Source organism: Thunnus maccoyii, chromosome 10 (assembly GCF_910596095.1).
Source record: "Thunnus maccoyii chromosome 10, fThuMac1.1, whole genome shotgun sequence".
In the NCBI taxonomy this organism is placed as follows: Eukaryota; Metazoa; Chordata; class Actinopteri; order Scombriformes; family Scombridae; genus Thunnus; species Thunnus maccoyii.
Genome location: NC_056542.1, coordinates 8,373,279 through 8,392,130, shown reverse-complemented (window position 1 = coordinate 8,392,130; position 18,852 = coordinate 8,373,279). Strand labels below are relative to the sequence as shown.

At 37.7% G+C, this 18,852-nt stretch overlaps 1 protein-coding gene across 2 annotated transcripts; it reads right to left on the bottom strand.

Moving 5' to 3' along the window:
- Window positions 1-3,812: 3,812 nt before the first annotated feature.
- Window positions 3,813-18,359, bottom strand: il21r.1 (interleukin 21 receptor, tandem duplicate 1). 2 transcript variants are annotated; one of them, XM_042424879.1, is made up of 11 exons: window positions 18,187-18,359; window positions 17,324-17,547; window positions 15,420-15,628; window positions 14,962-15,041; window positions 14,583-14,691; window positions 13,569-13,750; window positions 12,824-12,960; window positions 12,517-12,706; window positions 12,319-12,397; window positions 10,698-10,791; window positions 3,813-6,451 (listed from the first exon to the last, which is right to left on the bottom strand). In XM_042424879.1, exons 4-11 carry the CDS (start codon window positions 15,014-15,016, stop codon window positions 5,687-5,689), a joined length of 1,611 nt encoding a protein of 536 aa, XP_042280813.1. In that variant the 5' UTR covers window positions 15,017-15,041; window positions 15,420-15,628; window positions 17,324-17,547; window positions 18,187-18,359; the 3' UTR covers window positions 3,813-5,686. The 2 variants fall into 2 exon arrangements, with proteins under 2 accessions (XP_042280813.1, XP_042280812.1); XM_042424878.1 differs by having other exon boundaries at window positions 15,420-15,487.
- Window positions 18,360-18,852: the final 493 nt, after the last annotated feature.

Genomic DNA, 18,852 nt, shown 5'->3' with positions numbered 1-18,852 from the left:
AAATGTTTACATACATACGTTTACATACTTCTTATAAATGCTAAATAGAGAGTGCATAAAAAGACTAAATGTGGCAGATATCTACTTGATATGACTAACTCAGTCTGCCGAAGCCTCATATAAGCTTCAGATAAATGTTTAAATGCATTTTTGCACAAAATGACTATATGGACACACTGTAGATTTTGGCCCCCATCACTTACACTGAAAGGTCATTTGAAGGGGATCTTTCAAGTCAAGTATGAACAGGAAGAATGGTTACAGCAAGGAAAACCAACCAGTTGCCCATTTAAAAACCAGTCAGTTGCCCATCTAAAAATGGGTCTGTTTTAAGACAGACTTAAATAAGTGAGAATTTATCCTTTTAACTGTTCAAAAGATATTCCCTCATTTGGTGTTTTAATCTAACATGTCAGTCCAAAATATGCCATGAATGCAGGGGTGTATCCAGGACAGTTTGACTGGGGTGGCCGAGATAAGACACAGAGTTAGTGCAGGGTGGCCATGGCATTGCGAACCTTAATGAATGGCAGGTGATCAAAATGTGTAAATACAGATGTTAAATGCATTACGTTGCTTCAACCTATGCACAGATAAATTCATGTTAGCATCCATTGTAATGTTTGTACTCAAGGCCTAGATAGTGTTTTTACATTTTATAATACAGCGTTAAACTAAAGGTGCCATGCTGACCATCCCCGACAACTAAATTTAATATTACAACCTAGAACAGCACTAACACGCAGATACCACTATATTCAGTTTTCTATTCCATGTACATTACATTTTCCATTTACACCTATCACAGTCTCTGGGAAGCAGTGGTTATTTAAACATGCCTAGTTTCAATCAGTAATTATGTTCAGGATAGGCTACACATTCTCTAAGAGCTGTTTCCCTGTAATGGAGTAAATATGTTACAGGTTCAGAATGAAGCTCTGAGTCCAAAGTGGTGCAACACATTTATTCACAGGGGTTACCTGTGAAAAACATATTTAAGACAGTTGTCAGCAATGTTATTCATATCATTGTGGCATTAACTCAGCTTATATAAGCTCTACTATCTCTGAACTGTGAACTTCACTGTAATAACTTTAGTTTACCATCCTGCTTTAAAGTTTTCAATGGAGTTCACTTACTATAAACATCCCATACACAATGCTACAAGTGTCTAAATTGTACATTTTCTACACACAAACAACACTGAGCATACACAATCATAAACATATTTTCTTATCTGCATGAGTAAAACTCTCTTGTGTTCTATAGATGTTTCTTACTCAGTGTCTGTTAACACACATTAGACTCCGAATTACATATTCTAATTGCTGACGAAACGCTAACCCCTAAATTCCACCGGGCGCGTGTGCGCCGCGTTCCGGCTCCGACGCGGCTGCCGGAGCTGATCGCGGCCACTCTAGTCAATGGAGATGCCTCGTCTATTTTTTACGGATGCCGCGTCAGGCAGCACAGAGCAGATCGAGCTGGGCAGGAAGTCAGAAACAGCAACAGCAGTGAGAATCCGTTCAATTTTCAAAATAAAACATCCCGTGGAGACGCCTGGTCGTATATCAACAATAAACGCAATTAAAACAGACGAATAAAGAAACCATTTAACTACGTAGCCCACTTAACCATAGTAACACACAAAAATCAAGGAAAATGACCAAATCAACGAAAGCTGAGCAAGTTAACAAAATTGGGCAGTTTAGTTGCCCTGCTACTGCTGCTAGTAATTCCTTTAGGGACTTACCTTACTTACAGACTACACTATGTTAATATAGCCACAGTACATGGACTGCATGGTTGTGGAAAGTGTAGACACAACAGCAAGGTTGGTGTGGAATAAACAAACGTACTTGTCTGGCAGGGAAACTCTGGACTTGAAAGTAAAGAGCCACACTTCCCCCTCCCACTACAACTACCATCAGAAGCCTTTTCAATAGGAAAAACTCACTGTCAGATATTATCTGTTAATTACGTTTATCAAAGCCTAATAAATATGAACCTTAAAGCTCTAATTAAATATCCCGAAGAGTTGTCATGACAACATTCACCCAGAATCGGAGAAATAAACAATATGGGACCAGAAAAGAAAAAGGTTTTAGAGTCAAAATAGAGTTAGTTTTTTCCAGTAAATTGGTAAAATACTATGATTGCAATTCCACCATTGTTTATGTTCAGTAACTATATAATGTCAAATATGCCATTTGGTGAAAGAGAACAAATGTGCTCCGCAAACATTCTCTACTCATATGTAAATAACCAAATCAACGAAAGCTGAGCAAGTTAACAAAATTGGGCAGTTTAGTTGCCCTGCTACTGCAGTAATTACAGTAGCCTTTAGGGACTTTATTAGCTTTGACTAGGCTGCTATAATTACTGTAGTAGGAGTGCAACTGACTTTAAACGGCGTAAGGCTTCCCCACAGTGAAGACGCTTCGCTTCTCACACGCTCCCGGTGGAATAGGGCGCTGTGCAGAGATGTCTCCAGCACATCCTGGCCCCATTTGTAGGCTACATTCAATTTCACATTGTATGCGACCCCAACCAGTGTCCACAACACTTACAGGAGTTTACTTTATTTTGTCACCATAACAGTCCCATTATACTTTTCTTACCTGTGCAAAACATATTTAAAACAGTTGTCAGCAATATTATGGCGTTAGCTCAGCTTGTGGTCACTGTGACCTGAGTCCTGATGGCCAGCATACTTTGGATTTTGAGGCCTGTTTTTTTTGTGAGATCAGCTCTCACAGCCTCAGTCTATTATGGTAGAAGGAATCAGCTGATCAGCTGTCATCATTGATTGGCCATTGTTTGTCTCACCTTATTGTGTTGATGAACTTGACCAATGACCTATCAGATCTGGGGTGGCCACTGAGATTTTAGAGGTGGCCATGGCCACCCCATAAAATCGACAATTGAATTAAGTTGACAGCTGGTGACTGTAAAGGCCATAGCATGTGATTTAAATTATTTTCAAACTCATCAAACCGTTCAGAGAGCCCTCATGCCATGTATGGAAGCATCTGCTAACTCAACATAAAAACCCAATTCAACTCTTCCTGAACAATGGACCGATATTATAAAGAATGGACTAGGCTTTACAATCATCCCATATACTGTATATGTACTGTAATGTCATCAAAATGTTACCTTATACAATACCCACTTATTTCTCTTTAGCAATGTTTTCTGGAGATAATATACTGTATACTGTTTTGCATAATGTCTTCTTGCAAATATGTCAAGAATTGTTAGATACCATTGCAGCATATTGAGGGAGAGGGAGCGTGGTTGCTTCCATGTAATAGCAGCAGTCATTCCAGTTAAAACAATGTTCTTGGAGTTCCTTCAGGGCAACATGAACAGTTCAGAGATTGATTTGGTGAGAACCTGGCAAGCTTTTGAGGAGTGATCATATTCATATTCTTCATAGCTGACATGCTAAAACCAAAAAATAACAACGATTTTTAAAGTCTTTTGGTACAAGTCATGTCTTCACAACCAAAATGGAAGTGTTTCAGGTCCCTGAATGGTGATCATTAAACAGACACTGCATTTGAACATTCTAATCATTTCTGTAAATATTCATGTTGCGTGACTACATGAGGCCTGCCTGGGGCTGTCCTACTTATTTGACCATCTCAAAACGTGATGTAATCTTTCTTGCTTTCAAGTCAAGTCATAGGGAGGGCAAGTCCAAGTCTCAAGTCCTCATTTTATGACTTTAGTCCATCTCCAGTTTGAAGTCTACAGCTGGTATTGAAAGACAAAATGGCAGCACTTTGATTTGACTTTTTATTGACAGAAAAACTTTACAAAACTGACAAAATCAGAAGGTCAAGCTTGAGATAAGCAAGGAAGCAGACAGACACCAGATTGTGAGACAATGTGCATTCACAGCCAAGCTACATTTACACTTTTCATCTTTCACTAAAGCTAAAACTGTCTGAATTTGTATCCTGTCCTCTGACAATTAGTTGACGTTTGCCTTGTTAGCCATTTTCATATTTTGCTGTTGCCTTGAAGAAACAAATGCATGATGATGAGCCACTAAAATTCAAAACATGACTAACAGAAACCTGCCATCACTCTGAAAGCTGAAAGTCAGCACTACAACCTCATAGCCCCTGTTATATGTCAATCCAATGTGCTGGAGTACAGAGCCAATACAATATAAAACATGTCACCTTACTTACAGACTACACTATGTTAATATAGCTTTAATCCACAGTACATGGACTGCATGGTTGTGGAAAGTGTAGACACAACAGCAAGGTTGGTGTGGAATAAACAAACATACTTGTACTTTAACAAGGAACACATTGAGACCATTGTCTGGCAGGGAAACTCTGGACTTGAAAGTAAAGAGCCACACTTCCCCCTCCCACCACAGCGACCATCAAGAGCCTTTTCAATAGGAAAAACCCACTGTTAGATATTATCTGTTAATTATGTTTATCAAAGCCTAACAAATATGAACCTTAAAGCTCTAATTAAATATCCTGAAGAGTTGTCTTGACAACATTCACCCAGAATCGGAGAAATAAACAATATGGGACCAGAAAAGAAAATGATTTTAGAGTCAAAATAGAGTTTTTCCCAGTAAATTGGTAAAATACTATGGTTGCAATTCCACCATTGTTTATGTTCAGTAACTATATAATGTCAAATATACCATTTGGTGAAAGAGAACAAATGTGCTCCGCAAACATTCTCTACTCAAGGTGAAAGAATGGTTTGTAAAGGCTTGTCTGGCATGTTTGTCCACTTCGTTCCAACAAATGGTGTCAAGGTCAGAGACAATCATTCTATCGTGTTTACAGATGATAAAATTTTGTCCATGTTTACTCTTTTTACTGACATTGCGCAAAACAGAACGGATGGTTACAGTGGTTACTAAAAGACTGCATGCGTAAGGAAACATTATCAGAAAACTGGATCTTGATAAGATGCAGCATGCATCCTGGTGCTACAGTACAAGCTAATGAAGCATGCATGACCATGAGAAAATGAATCTGTATATACAAATAACGAAAAAACATCCTCCAGCTGTATAAATCAAATATACAACATTTTGATCACATGTTGCATATCTATGGAGTCCGGAGTGTCCCATCAGAATAGTTCTAAGACTTTCTCAGTGCATCATTACAATCTATTAATTGATTTATACATTTATAAAAGTTAATATAACTTAATTAATTGAATTAGCATTCATATGATGCATTAATAACTCACAGTAAGAGACATTTAAAAAACCCTGTACATTTGTAAGTTGATGATTATATTTCCTTATTCTGTCTTTAAATGATGAATTTATAATTGATCGATTGATTTCATTATAATTTGACACTGAAAAATATTACTGTGGTGGCACTCTTCAGACTTCATACATGTCATTCCTCCCTGTCCAACCGAATTTATTTTTCTCCTCGGACTGTCTCTTAAAAACAAAAAAAGGCAACATCTTTTTAAACAATGAAACCTGACTATATACGTACAAAGTGCACAACTAAAACATTTCAAGATAAAAAAAAAATATACAGGATTTTATGCCAATCAGACACATCCTATTTACTTTGAAATTATCCGTGCTAGAAATGTCAACAATAATGTCCATGTTTTAAGTCCAACAGCACTACAAACTGTAATTGTGGGAGTAAAGCAGCTTTGGTGATCACTGTGTTTCATGGAGTTTGTTCTCTGGGTTGCTTGAGTCCTCTTGAATAGTGCTACATATCATCCACTGTTTAACGTAGTTAGAATTAGAGTTTTTGTGCTCATGAAATAAATCTGAGTCTCTGTGCTCTGCTGTCCCAGGGCTGCTGCACTCCCCAAATCCACTGTCAATGGTGTCCAAGTCCACGTGTGGGTAGCCATCTTCTGACTGTTCGTTTGAGGCAAATGAGTCAAGTGATACCCTCTCTGGTTCATTGAAATGGGCATGTGGCTGAAAGTTTATATTTCCCACTGATGGGTCATTGGATATTTGGTTTTCAAGCTCTGGTAATATCTCATTTTGTCTATCCATCCTGGACATCGGAGGCTCTAAATCATAGCCAGCATGCTCTCTGTTGTCTCCATCATATGAAGCAAAACTTCCTCCATCTTGGTAACTTCTGAGGGTGTTTACAGAGCTCTGTGACATGACTTCCTCCTCAAACTCTTCCTCTCCAGACAGGGTTACAGTATGGATAGAGATGTGTCCAGTGGAGTGGCCAGTACCCTGCGAACTGCGACCGTCCTGGAAGTGCGGCAGCGAGTTGCAGTGAGGTTGCAGGATATGGAGGAAACAACCACCTTGTTTCATCTCCTTGTCCTCGCTGTAGCTTTGTTTCTCATTGTTCCAGTGAAGGACGTCGTGCTGCTTCTCGGTTATAATCTCGACATGTGTGTTGACTCCACGGTAATCATACTCGCTGAATACAGGATTCACCCAATCCTATAAGATAGCAAATGGAAGACACTGATTTTGAGTACTGGCACAACTAAATGACAACACTGGCCTATGAATGTTCAAACAAACAGTTTTGACATTTTGGGAAATACGCTTATTCACTTTCTTGCCAAGAGTTAGATCAGAAGCTCAATAGCACTCTCATGTCTGTGCACTAAATTAGCTTAGCTTAGCGAAAACACTGGAAACGGGGAGACCACTAGAATTTGCTCCAGAATGTAACTCCCCATAAAACTGTAACTTTTAGGTTTTTGTATGGATTAAAGAAACAATACATAATTAGAAAGCTTTAGAGGTGTTGGTGGCAGGATTTTGTTACGTTTGGTCTGAGCCAGTCTTGCTGTTGCCCCTGTTTCCACTCTTTATGTTTAATGTAAAAGTAGGTTTCATACACTTTTTACTGTATTATGTTTTTTATTATAAACCCCTTATATTAACTGACCCTTAGAAGGGTAATTTCACATATTTCCTCACTAACCTCTAATGATAAGATAGTTTTGTTTTATTTGACCAGGTTCTAGATGTCAATGTCAGTCTGATGGTTTGGTTCAGACTGAAACATGTCAACAACCACTGAATGAATTGCCATGACTTTTCATTCATGGCCCCCAGAGGATGAATTCTAATAACTAACTTAATCACCTGACTTTTCCTCGAGCACAATCATCAGGTTAACAAATACCAGTTTGTTAAATATTTTGATTAAGACAAAATAACTATCTGCAAAACTAATTCCCATCTGCCTCAGCTGTCCTTTGTGTTAAGTGCTAGGCAAATATTAGCATGCTAACATGATAAACTGGGGAACATGGTAGACAATATCCCACCCTACATCAGCATATCACTGTGAGCATGTTAGCATACTGACATTAGCATTTAGCTCAAAGCACCACAATGGTTTGGTTGAACTGACTGTTTAAGGGTCTGGCATTTGACTACGCAGGCTAACTCATACAACCTTCATCAACATTTTGCCATAAGTGTGTTCATCAAAATATCCTCTATTTGTACATTCACGCTTTATCTGATCTTTTTTTCCGTTGTGCTTAACCACTGATACAGCTCATCTGAAGTGCAGTTGAGACACTCGGGCAAGTACCTAAATTTATTTTTACTTGGGGGGTTTCATGGGCTTCATTAGGATACATATGGACCTTTAGCTACTACTGTAAAAGGCCATACATCTAAAACATTAGCCCAGCACAGGTGCAACATGATAATACAGTGTAGGAAATACTGCATGAGGTGCCTGAAGTAAGGCTATAGTATCTAATTAATAATAGTGTCTAAACTTTTGTTTAATGTATATTTTGAAGTAAGAATACAGTGGGCTGACCTTGCATTGAAAATATTGTCATTTTTAGAGAATTGTCTGAGTCTAGAAGTCAAATGAGAATTAAGTGAACCACCAGCATAACATGGGAAAACTGCAAGGAACTCCAACTGTAACTCCAACTCCATATTGTAAGAAGAGCTCATGTGAATTCTCTACACTAACCATGATTGAGTTGTGCTAATAACAGGTATAACTGTGTTTTTTTTTTTTTGCTTCAAAACTTGGTTGCACTTTTAAAGCTATGACTCAACCCACACAAATCTATGTGGCTTTACGTCAATATACAAGTCTTCTGCAGCCACCTTGAGCCTCCATGCAGCTAGGTGATGGCCAGATAAGCATGAATCACTTTTTTTTTACGCAAAGGCCACCACATCCTGAGGTATGGAGCTCATCAGCATCATTGAATTGTTTCTGATGCGCTGAGAAAATGCCAGTAGTCTGTACCACACGTCTAAGATAGCGCAGTCAAACTAGAACAATGATTTCTAAAAGAGCTGCTTCAGTCTGTTGCAGTGATCCTGAAGATGATATATACAGTGCAGAAAATACAGCAGGTAAAATCTCTAGCAAGGATTGCACAAAAAGAACGTCACATCTGTAACAAAGCTACACAACAGATGTGTTGTTTCACTGTTTTTTTTAAACACAACCTATCACTTATTATTGCATCAGATTTGATGATCTAATTTAAGTGGATACACTGCTACAAAGAGTCAACAAGAAAGACAGGCTTTATAGAGGTTGCATATTTGTAAACTAACAAATTTAAACTGAATCTAGTTTCATAAGAAACTACTCTTTATGATAAAGGACTGGTGTTTTTAAATGTAAATTAAATGTAAATTGCCTTGAGGAGTATTTCAAAGTATTTAGTACAAAACATTAATGACTAAATTTCAGACTGAGATGAAAATACAGATGCCATTGTGAAAACATCATAAGCAGCCATCTGTACCTAAACTAAACTCCTTTAGAGTAGATTGTATGTTATTGTCAACATTTTATACCTCTTTTATTGAAAGTATTTCATTTTTTGCTCTTAAGTTTACGAAATAAGTTCTCAAAAAAGGTATATGCAATTATCAATGACCCCCCTCACACATCCTATATGTTTTCTTTAAGGTAATGCCATTAGGAGTGCATTTTAAATTGCCTGTATGTAAAACAAATAGCAAATAAATATGTATTTTTATGTTTGTAAACCAGCTTGCCTTGTTTATAATCATGATAAAGTATTTTGAAATTATTTATGTCACACATGCTCTTCATTTGGCAAAGTTTACACTATGTTGTAACAAAGGTACAGCAGTGCAAACCAAGTAGGAATCTCTCATGTACCTCCCCTCCCAAAGTAGAGTATGTTCCTTCTGTTATTTGCTACAGGTGCACACTCTGCTGACTTATGTGTGGAACTACAAACAGATGTCAGGATAACAGGTTGGTTGAGCTTTTAAGTAGTGACCAGTGTTGGGCAAGTTACTGGAAATTAGTAATTAGTTACACTTACTAGTTACTAGTTACCTCTCTCAAAAAGTAATTGAATGACTTTACCAATTACTGCATATAAAAAGTAATTAGTTACTAGGGAAGTAACTTTTGCATTACTTTTAACGCAAAAGTGTAACTCGTCCAAAAATCTCAGAGTTCAATCCACTTGGTAAAGCATCCATTTTGTTTTCCCCAGAACCCCAGATCAGTTCAGTTCAATCCAGTTTCACAAACATAAAAGAAAGACTATTCAAAAATCCACTCCGGGTTTTACCCCTGATCCACAACTCAACAGCAATAGCAGCTGCAGTTCAGTAACAGGTATTAATTACAATATATATATAACGTTATAACTCCAGAGGTCGGCTCTGAGACACAGTAAGGTCAGATGATGTTGTGTTTGTGTTTTGTGTCCACTATTTACATGTAAGACAGAAGTAGCAAGTAACAAGCCCATTTAAACTTCAGTAATTGCATTATTTAATTTGAAAAAGTAATTAGTTAGATTACTATTTACCGCCAAAAGTAGTGAAATTACAGTAACACTGGTAGTGACCTATAAAATATCACAATAATTTTAGGTGATGTGATGATATTGTAAAAATGACTTTTGGTGTTTGAAATATTCAAATGAATTTCTGAGAATCATAAGTAATATACATATGATGATCAAACGAGTGACCCTAGTGGCATTTATTGTTCATTTCACTCCACTAAAACTGTCTAATAAGTTCAGAGCATGACCTTCAGACCAGGAAAGATTTTAGAATGATTTTTATCTCATAGACATTTAGACATGTTTTAGGTTTCTCATGTCTGCCCACACAGACATGAAGATATCTAATCAGCACTTCATTAGCATTGACATATAATTAATGAGCATGAAGAATAGGGAGTATGTTTCATTAAAAAGTTTGACTTTGTTCCTAGATGTCAAAAAAACAGAAAGATGATTAGGGGAAAACATGAAAAGGTGATGGAAAAGATAATAAAGATAAAACATAAAAAAACATCAGTTTTCTGTAAAAAGACTATAAAAATGTGAACCACATAGTTTTCACTCTGTGCCCCTATCAAGTGAAAAACAAGCTATTTTTAGCCTCACACAATGACACATCAAAGATCTACGTTCTGGGGGTATTTTCCACTGAGGTGGAACAGGTCTGGCTGTCATATACAAATATCTACCCACAATATGTCATACAGATGAAAACGAAAAGCCTCTTGAAGCCCCTGCAGACTTGAGTCATTCATGACATGAAGGCCCTTAAATGTGAAGTCACGGGGAAAGTCCCACTAAGCAGGTCCAGATGTGGTGAAAGTCCCCTCTTGGGCAACACCTGCTGGGCCGATTTGGAAATTACACAAAACCCCATGGGCTGATTTTGTTTTTTTTTGTCTTACCTTAAAGTTCCCTCCATAGTTGTGGTAGAGGGGCTTGAAAAAGTCATTTGCCCTTGGGATGTCTATGATCTGCTGGAGTTTTCTCAGCCAAAACCTGAAACCAATAGAAAATTATTTTACAACGAGAAGGGAAATAGAGAATGAAAAATGATGTGACATTTCTAATTCATAGGAGCTGTAGCACTTTTGATGAACTGTTTTTCGTTTTTGGTGTGTGAGATTTCAGTGGTTTGGTGTGTTGTGAAAATTGAGGGGGGTGGGGGGGGGTGGGGGGTGGGGTGAAAGCCTTTGTTAGATGCAGTAGTGCCGGTAGATAGATGAAAAGAAAACAAGTGAGGGAGAGATGCAACAAAGGTCCCCAGTCGGACAGGGGACGTTGCAGCACACGGTCCATCCAGCTTATATACTGACTTATATCCTGAATGTTTCAAATGTAATTGAGAAATTCATCTTATTGCTCACATTGTTCTTGCCCCTATTGTGACAGTTGTGTATTAGTTTGCAGTTCATTTCAGCAAAAAACAATAGTTTTGAATAAGTAAGAAATATATACTCAGCTGAAGTCTAAAATGTTGTAATGCCATATTTAAGGAAGCCAATCAGAGACTATTTCTTAAAAGAAATGTAAAAGGTTCAAAATGTTCTGGAAAAAAAAAAAAATTGGCCAGCCTGATCGAGAGCATCCTTGTGTTCTCTGTCTGGTAGCCTGGTAACAAAAACAAGTTGCCTATTGTTGTTAGAACAGCAGAGACAGCTGTAGGCTGCTAACAAAATCATTAGATGCTTTGTATAGTAATGTTCTATACAGGGAAACTCTGTCTATTTTTAAAGACACTGAATATACTCTCCACAACGCTATAGAGCATCTCTTGAAAACAAAAAGATAGATAAAGGATCCTTCTTTGTACTCTGCCACTTGGGTTCATGTTCTTTTATGCTTGTGCTTTACTTGTGTTTTTCAACTGTAACTGTGAGCGCTTAATAAATGAGGTGTTCTCGGTTCTCTGACACTGATGCTCTGCATGACTTCCTATGTCTGCTAGCCATTTCAGTGCAATGTGTAGCTGCACGTACAGCACAATAGTGGTTTCTCTATATGTGGGAGGTGATGCCAGGAAAGTGTACAACGAAGCAGTGAAAAGCTTTGCTAATCATTTACTGGAAGACAAAGTTTTGCTGACCTTAAGTCTTAATTTGCTGTCACTCTGCTAAATTATTTGTCTGTGCAATAAATGCAGATTATGCATGAAGTCAAAAGGAAATTTAATATTAAACACTATTAACATGTTTTAGTTCAATGATGATTAATAGTTGTTTCAGTCCTGATATATTTGTTGCTGGTTTCTGTAAAAGCTACTAGTGTATCACCAGTTTCAAAAGAGACAAGTAAGGCTTTTGAGCTAGTAAACATTTTCAAGTGGCGAACTCTTCTGTGTTTGGTAAATGAAATGTGGGGTATTCAATTGTTGATTAAAAGTTCTTTAAGTTTTGCAGGTAACTCAGCAAGTAGATTGCAACACCAACAAATCCCACTAGAATTACACATGGTTTAAAAAAGGAATGGGGTTAAATTATCATACTTGGAGAAAAAGAAAGTAATTCAAGTGTCTACAGTACTCACGGTTTTTGTGAATAACCCAGCAAGAGGACTGCAACAAGAATGATGACCAGGAGGACGTAAATCCACCATCCTTTAATTCCTGTACAGGAGACATAACACATGAAATAGGTACCAAATGACATTATATGATAAACAAACTTTACACTTCCTGTTTCTGAAATGTTAGTGTGAAGGATCAGTGCAGAAATGCTCCTCTACCCTCAGTCTCTTTAGAAGTTCCTGCAGTCCTCCACTCTGCAGTGGAACTCCACTCGCTCCACGGACCCTGATAGAGATTCTCAGGACAATATTTGGCCTGAACATCCACAGTATAGTTGGTAAGTGGTTGCAGTTTCTTGTGGTCTAGTGAAATGTACTTTTGGTCCAATAAATTGGAAAAAGCTGGATCCTATCAGAGAGGAATCAAAAACAGAACAGATTTGCATGGGAATTGTCAGCAGAGAAAAACAACAGTATTGTACTCCAACAGCATGACAAGTCCAATTTTCAGTTTTTGTGTTTTTACCTTTGACAAGTCTTTGCTTTCTCTTATGCGCACCCTATATGTGAAACACTCTCCTTCGTCGTTTTTGTTGTCCCACGTGATGTTGTAGAGGCTGTCAGTGTTTGTCACATTAACATTGAAAGGTGGCGGACGTTTCACTGTGAAAGTAGAGACCCAAGGGATCATTATGAAGTTGAAAATACGTGTATGCCAATAATGCTCTACACCAGAAGTGGCAGTTGAAAATTATTTTTAGCTTTTGTCTTTATCTGTAGGGTAAGCCAGATGGCTGCATGTTTGCTGCCACACAACATTTTGGTTAAGCTGGGAAAATTGCCAGCATGATTCTTGTCATCTCTGGATTTTCTGAACTTTCAAACAAAACATAAAATGGTATAATGTACAGTCATATATGAAGACTTTTGGTAACAGGTTGGCTTTTTTAACAGGTGGGAAAACTGATTAGAGTGTAACAAGTGACTCAAATGTGTAAAAAAAGTGCTTATCTTATAAGGGTAAAGACAAATGAACATTTAACTTTTTAAAAACAAATTTTATATACATAATTTGATGCCACCAGTATCGTCATAAGTTATGTAATCATACTGTTACCATATTTTGGAAAACTCTATTGTCTGTGACCTTATTTCGTTTCTGCTATCCTCCTTTTCATTTCATTTCTGCTATCCTCCTTTTTGCTGTCTGTTCAGAGGGAATGACACATAGTGAAACTTCAAATAGCCTAGTTATTATGAGTTTAACTTACCAACACTACTCAGCGCCCATCTGGATGGCTCACTCATTATTACTTGACTGCCTTGTTGACTGACTGTTGCAGTACACATGGTTTCAACTACTGCAACATCACTTAAACCCTCTGGCAACATCTCGCACCAGGATTGAGGCGGTGTGATTTGACAGCTGTCAATAGCCTCAAGATCTCCATCACTACAAGAAACAGGAAGGAGTGTTATGATCAATAATGCCCTGTGACATCAGCCAACACCTAAGCACCAAAGGTTGCATTTGCCATATGATAGTTTCAGAGCAAAACCGATGTAGTGTGGAATATGGAAGGCTTCAAGTCACATTCTTGTTTCTTGAGAGCAAAATATATTGGAGAGACTAAAGCAATTGCTTTTTGCAGTGCAGTTACAGTTTGTCCACCAGAAAGCACATACAAATGTATTTTTCAACTTTAAAATGTACAGTAAGTAGTACATATCAGTACAGTACATATCTTGGTCACAATTCTTTAACAACCATTATTAAAAAGACTGTAACTTTTAAAAAGCCCAATATCTCATTAGATTTACATTTATTGGTCTAAAAATCCAGTATCGGTTGGGCTTACTCTTTACACCAATAACAATGAAACATGATATAAATTAGATATTATTACATCAGTGCAGGATGTTCATATTGAAAACATTATTGGCAATTTCTGATGGGCTACCAAGTGCACATTAAGGGTCAAAAACCTGTTCATCGAAACAGTCTTTCTGAAGCAACCCCATTTTCAAAAGTTGCCCACAAGGCAGTAATGACTGACAACATTATATCTATCAAAATGTTACTGATATTAGAGTCAAATATTCAAAATTACCCAACATGGTGATCCTTGTTATGATTATGTTTATTTTCAAGGGGGCTAAATCAACAGCTAACTCCCAGGTTACTATTTGAATTAAAGGTAGTGTTGCCATGATGAAGGCAGATACAGTATTATATACCAAAATAAAGCAATGTAACTAACAGTGACACAGACAACATCTTGTACCTGCAGTTGACTGTGAGGTGGACAGGCTCTGTCAGCACAGAGTCAAAACCACAGGAACAATTCAGTGAAACATCGTAGTCCGTTGAACAAGTGACTTCGCACAATGTGACTGCAGCAGAAAAAAAAATGTAAGTTGTGTAAAGTTGCATTTACTGAATTTAATGACAATGCTCTAGTTCAACACATTCAGTTATTTATTTAATCTCAATCAGGTTGAGAAACACATTTTCAAAGGCACAGTCATCAACAATGTACAAAAGTACGATACGATCGTACTTATCTTAAATGCTCCTAAATGGAGCATTTCAAGTGGGAAATTTCCTTTACACATTCATTTTTACCACAAAAAAAGAGATAGTGATCAGATAAGTTGACTTACCACCCTGAATGAAAAAAGTCAGGTCCCACAGCATCAATAAGAACATTAGAGCCATGGGGACGACCCACTGTTATCAGCCACTGGTTAGAAAATAGGAAACAATGCAGCTGAAACTAAATATAGACACAATCACTGTACTTGAACAACCGATAAAAATGTATTTCTTGGTGTCTGCCTTTTTGAGATTCTGCCTTCCTCTAGGATTTGGTGGCAAATTGGGATAAAGGTTAGTTAATAATCAAATAAAAGGCTCAGAAATCTATCCACAGTCTAACATGGAGTAAACATCATTATTGGTATCAATAATTCAACATATTCATAAAAGGAGCATCAAAAGATACAGGTCATTCTTAAAAGGCAGTTAAATGGATAACAGTATATTTCTTAAAAACATCTTAAAATCTTGTGAATATTTTTGGTTCTAAAATCTAATCGATTTAAAGATTGAACAATCTTACCTTTTTTGATTTAAAATTCTGCCACTTTATCCGTCAATAAGCAAGCCGAGATAATGATGCACTGATGTCTGTGTGAGAATGTTTAGTGGAACAATTTTCAGAGTTTGTCACAGCGAAGGCGTCATCATCAGTGGCGTGACTAAGGATGTGGTTTCAGACCCTTTTGAGCGGTGTCTGTGTGGTGCCTTCCCACCACATCCACACTGTTGCTATGAATATGCAGTAGTTAACCAGACAGAAAAAATGCAACAGGAAACAAATTATCTCTTATAAAATAATTCAGTCATTACATTTGTCACCTGATTTAAAAAAAAAAAAAAGTAAAATGCAAATTCAATAGATTGTTTTAAAGAACAAATATTAAAATACACTTAGATTAAAGGAAATTACAGAGATATACAGAGATACTGAAGAACTTTTAGCAATGTCTTCTTCTCCATGTAGTCTGTGTTTCTACTGACTGTCATAAAATGTCTTAATTATCACAAAGCACCGCCTTGCTCAGATCATTTTGAACCTTTACTCAAAACATGACCAATACATGTTTCAGTACTGAGATGATCCAAGACACTGACACCAGAGATGTTTTTGAGATACCTTTCAAAAGACCCTTATCATACACCTACATATCTACATAAACAGTTTATCAGGGGTTTTCAGTAGTTTCCAGCAGAGCGTATTGAAGCTAAATGAGTCATGATCCTACTGCTCATTGTAAAGACGTAAATTGTCTGTCTTAAATGTCATCCTAGAGTTAAATGTTACTACCTCTAGTTGTATAATTTGATGCTGGATGTGCATGTTCTGCACCAAGAGTGTGACTAAAATGTGCTATTTTAACTATAATAGTTTCTTTTTTCTTTTTTTTTTTATTGTACAAATGGTAGGCCTCTGTGTGATTCAAATTCCTATGTAAGTGTGTAGGCGGATAGTGTTTAATGTCATTGTGGCAACATTAGTAAAAGCCAAATGTCATGTAACACGTAGCATCTTTAGTGCTTTGTGACAGGTTAATAGTACAAAGCAAAGGCACAATGGCTGAAGAATAAATATTACCTTTGTGGAGATATGCTTGCTATTGCACTTCAGCAAGGCACTGGTGTGCTGCAGTGTGGCTGCTGGTTAGGATGCGTTAAATACAGACTAATTTCCCCATGAGGATTAATAAACTGCAGCTTGGCTTAATGTAGTGTTGTTGTATTACACTACCTTTTAAAGAGCAGGGGCCCAAGTCCACTCTTACAACAGGGCTGCATCATAACTTTTAGGTGCAGACACAGCTGCTGTGTCTTGTAGGATCACATCACTGCCACCAGAGGTCACTGTACATATGGCTTAACTTGCTGCAACCTGCTGCAGCCCAACTAATGTTTATCACACCTATTGTGCAGTCAATCTCCATCTGAGAGAACATTTCTTTTGCTCAGATCATTTCACTGTGAGTTCTCAAGATGACTCTCACTCTTATGTGTGAACCAAACATAATATTGCAGCCAGTTTAATTAACCAGAGAATACTGAGTGCAGCCTACTGAAATCACGAAACAGAATTTCACATTTTTCACAAAATTGACCTTATTTTATTCAAATCGAGGGTCTAAGGTTGGAGGATGTTGTATGCTGTACAGATTGTAAAGCCCCCTGAGGCAAATTTGTAATTTGTGATACTGGGCTTTATCAATAAAAACTGACTTGCCTTGACCTCTCTATCACTTAATATTGCCAACATGCAATGCTGTCAAAGGCAGTTTTAATATTATGAGAACAATATTAAAGTACACTGGTAATAGATGATAACAGAGACATATTGTTAGCAGCAATGTGATTGTAATTTCAAGTTCCAGCCAGGATGGCATTAGATGAAACTTTAAAAAAGGAGGACAAATATTTGCTATAGAGTTATACCTTCGTTCATTGTACTCTGCCCTCAACAGACTCCAATCCTCTTCTCACACATCTGCTATTTGATGAAGACTAGGCTGGGGACAGTTCTAGCACACCTTAGTCCATAGTCGACTGAGGACAGGGAGATCTACGTTCCTCAAGCTCCACATGAATTGACGACATTGGAGAAATGCCGCCTTTGCACTCTGCGGAGACTGTTGAAGGCACTGATGTTTCAAGGTGTTCTGTTTCAAGACAGAGATAGAACAATGTTGAACAGAGTGAACAATGTCTTCATGTGAAGGGAAGACAGGACAGGTTGATATATCAGGCCAGCAACATTTCTATTAAAAATGGATGTCAAGCTTTGAGTAATTCCAACAGGTTCACGGGTGCTACAAACCTGCAAAAAAGCATGTATTAAGAGTCTGCTAAGCACATAAAAAACTACAGCAAATTATATTAATTTGTTTTAAATGTTTTGTCTATATAATGTCACACTTCCGGGGACATCACATGGACTTAAATTAATTTCCTGGAGACTTACCCTAACCTTAATCACCACATGCCTAACCCTAGCCTTAACATAACCCTAAACTGACCTTTACTTTAAAGCACGTTAAGGGGACTTACTTTTTAACCCCATAAGGGATGCGAGTCCCCACAATATGACTGTGTAAACAGATTTACGTGCCCACAACGTGAGGAATACCTGAACCACACACACACGCACACACACACACACACACACACACACACACACACACACACACACGCACACATACACACACACACACACACACACACACACACACACACACACACACACACACACACAGTATAGACCTAATTTCAGTAACGGGAATATAGAAGCACAATATTACCAAAGCATACAGTCACTGGGGAAGTCCGTAATCACTTCTTGCTCGTTTCGTTTTTCACATCGTGCATCTCTTGCAGAATATGCAGAATCTGTCACTAGAATGTCACGTGGCCAAGAAACGAGTCGGTCACAGTTCAGGTTAGAGAAATGGGTTTTTACTGCCTCCGTGTGACACCTGTGACTCACTGTCACAAGACGCGATTTATTTATTTTTTTTCCTAGGATGGCGAAGTCATGACCGTTCTACGCTGCCTCTGATTGGCTAGCGCACTTTGCCTTCATTGGTTGGGTTGGTTAGGTTTAGACATGAGGAGTGGGATTGGTTAGGGTTAGGGTAAGAATATCAGGATAAGCCAAACAGAGGCAGAGTAAGGCGGGTCATCACATCGCCATCCTAGGGTGGGAAAAAAAAAACGCGTCTTGCAATGTCAATGAGTAACAGGTGTCACACGGAGGATGGATGATATTGCAGGTGTGGAATTGGTTTCGGTATCATTGTTACAAAATGTAATGTAATGCAATGAAGTGTCACAAAATTGAACTTAATGAAATACTGCTATTTCTTAACTGTATTTTAACTTGTAATTGTTATTTTTCACCTTTGAGATTAAAGGACAGGTATTCAAATGTGTCTTAAAACAGCAGTCAGGTGCCCAGATGAACACTG